The 2,846-nt window shown below is 66.0% G+C and overlaps 1 protein-coding gene across 1 annotated transcript; it reads left to right on the top strand.

Annotated features, from left to right (window-relative positions):
* The first annotated feature begins 7 nt into the window (after window positions 1-7).
* Window positions 8-2,055, top strand: TUBB3 (tubulin beta 3 class III). The gene is made up of 3 exons (XM_026084867.1): window positions 8-115; window positions 276-386; window positions 711-2,055. The coding sequence occupies exons 2-3, from the start codon at window positions 326-328 to the stop codon at window positions 1,784-1,786; spliced, it is 1,137 nt and encodes a 378-aa protein (XP_025940652.1). The 5' UTR covers window positions 8-115; window positions 276-325; the 3' UTR covers window positions 1,787-2,055.
* Window positions 2,056-2,846: the final 791 nt, after the last annotated feature.

Raw genomic sequence — 2,846 nt, 5'->3', positions numbered from 1 at the left:
CCCCAGTTCTGGGAGGTGATCAGCGATGAGCATGGCATAGACCCCAGCGGCAACTACGTGGGCGACTCGGACCTGCAGCTGGAGCGCATCAGCGTCTACTACAATGAGGCCTCCTGTAAGCCCCCGCGGGCGTGGGGCGGGCGTGGGGTGGGCGTGGGGCCGGCGCAGCCCCCCGGCGTGGGGGCTCCCCCCCCCCCGGGCCACCCCGGTGCATGCGGGAACCCGACGCGGGGGGACACGGCGGGGGCAGCGGGTCACGCGGGGTCTCCCTGCAGCTCACAAGTACGTGCCTCGCGCCATCCTGGTGGACCTGGAGCCGGGGACGATGGACAGCGTGCGCTCAGGGGCCTTTGGACACCTCTTCCGACCGGACAACTTCATTTTCGGTACGTCCCCACGCTAGTGCCGGCATGCCCGGGCTCGGCGCCGCCTGGCTCCCGGGGTGCCGCCGGTGCGCCCGGGGCCGTCTCCGGCCGCGTCTCCCCCGCGGCCCCAGAGCGCAGGGCTGTGCCGGCGGCTCCCTGCCAAACCTTTGCGGCTTCCCACCCCRCCCCTCCGCTCCCGGCTCCGGGCGCCTCTCACCAGCCTCAGATCTCCCCGCCGGAGCCAGGCTGGGGCTGCGCACAACCTGCCCCGGGTGCTCCGCGTGGGCGGGGGGCCGGGGCGCCCGCGGCCGGAGCGCAGCCAGCACGGCTTGTCCTCTCCCGCAGGCCAGAGCGGGGCCGGGAACAACTGGGCGAAGGGGCACTACACGGAGGGGGCCGAGCTGGTGGACTCCGTCCTGGACGTGGTGCGGAAGGAGTGCGAGAACTGCGACTGCCTGCAGGGCTTCCAGCTGACCCACTCGCTGGGCGGCGGCACCGGCTCGGGCATGGGCACCCTGCTCATCAGCAAGGTGCGCGAGGAGTACCCCGACCGCATCATGAACACTTTCAGCGTGGTGCCCTCGCCCAAGGTCTCAGACACCGTGGTGGAGCCCTACAACGCCACGCTCTCCATCCACCAGCTGGTGGAGAACACGGATGAGACCTACTGYATYGACAACGAGGCCCTCTACGACATCTGCTTCCGCACCCTCAAGCTGGCCACCCCCACCTACGGYGACCTCAACCACCTCGTCTCGGCCACCATGAGCGGCGTCACCACCTCCCTCCGCTTCCCCGGGCAGCTCAATGCCGACCTCCGCAAGCTGGCAGTCAACATGGTGCCCTTCCCCCGTCTCCACTTCTTCATGCCCGGCTTTGCCCCACTGACAGCCCGTGGCAGCCAGCAGTACCGTGCCCTCACCGTCCCCGAGCTCACTCAGCAGATGTTCGATGCCAAGAACATGATGGCAGCCTGTGACCCCCGCCATGGGCGCTACCTCACCGTGGCCACGGTCTTCCGGGGCCGCATGTCCATGAAGGAGGTGGACGAGCAGATGTTGGCCATCCAGAGCAAGAACAGCTCCTACTTCGTGGAGTGGATCCCCAACAACGTCAAGGTGGCCGTGTGCGACATCCCGCCCCGGGGGCTGAAGATGTCCTCCACCTTCATCGGCAACAGCACAGCCATCCAGGAGCTCTTCAAGCGCATCTCGGAGCAGTTCACGGCCATGTTTCGCCGCAAGGCCTTCCTCCACTGGTACACGGGCGAGGGCATGGACGAGATGGAGTTCACCGAGGCRGAGAGCAACATGAACGACCTGGTCTCCGAGTACCAGCAGTACCAGGACGCCACGGCTGAGGAGGAGGGCGAGATGTACGAAGACGACGAGGAGGAGTCGGAGGCCCAGGGCGCCAAGTGAAGCCGGCGGGGTCGGCCCACGCCGCCCCTGTCCCGGGCCGGCTCCTCCAGCGTCCTGCTAGCCAGCGCCGCCGCCTTTAGCGAGTCCTAGCCGGCTTCTAGTTGCTTCTGATTAGGGCTCCCGAGATCAAAACCATTTGGTATTTACTAACCGTGTCCCCCGTTATGAGTTAGCTCAGCCCCGTCCCGCGGCTCTGATGTGAGCGCCCCGATATTTGTTTTTTACTGGTTTGTGTCTATTTTTTTTGAATACTTAATAAATTTATTGCTGTCCAGTTACCCTGTGTGCAGGTCCTTGGGGGATGGGGGGCGGGCTGGGGGTCTCGAGCCGGCGCGTGGCCCTTGTGCCCGGTCACCCCACCGGGTGCTGCAGGTCCAGCCCTTGTGCTGGGCTGCACATGGGTGTCTATGGTGGGGGGGATCAGTGCTGGGGTGGTGGGGACAGGCTGCCCACGCAGTGGGGCCGCACCCCGATGGTGCAGCCGCCCTATGGCCCTGCTCACTGGGTCTCAGCTGCGTCCCGTGCCTGGGGCACTGTCCTTGGCCCCGGTGCAGGGAGAGGAGCCTCCAGGCCTCTGCTGCATGGAGCCGTGGGGGCAAGGGACTGGGGAGATGGGGGCTATGGGGATGGTAGTTATGGCACCAAGGGACAAGGATAGGAGAGAAGGGACTATTGGGCTAGGGAGCCATGGGGACAGGGGCTATGGGGGGGTAAAGGGAATGGGGACAAGAGTTTATGGGGATGGGTGCTATGGGAACAGGGGCTATGGGGAGGCATCCATGGGGATGAGGGACTATGGGGATGGGARCTAAGACACCCAGGGGACAAGGGCTGGAGAGAAGGGACTATGGGGCATGGGGAGCTGGGGGCCAGGGACTATGGGGATGGTGGGACTAGGGAGAGGAGGATATAGGGAGGGGTCCATGGGGATGGGACCATGGTGACAAAGGACTTATGGGGGTGGGGAGCCATAGGGACAGGGGCTATGGGGGTGGAGGGCTATGGGGAGGGGTCCATAGGGACAGGGGCTATGGGGATGGTGGGGCTAGGGAGAGGGCTC

Source organism: Apteryx rowi, unplaced genomic scaffold (assembly GCF_003343035.1).
Source record: "Apteryx rowi isolate R43461 unplaced genomic scaffold, aptRow1 scaffold_651, whole genome shotgun sequence".
In the NCBI taxonomy this organism is placed as follows: Eukaryota; Metazoa; Chordata; class Aves; order Apterygiformes; family Apterygidae; genus Apteryx; species Apteryx rowi.
This window is presented reverse-complemented; position numbering and strand designations above follow the sequence as displayed.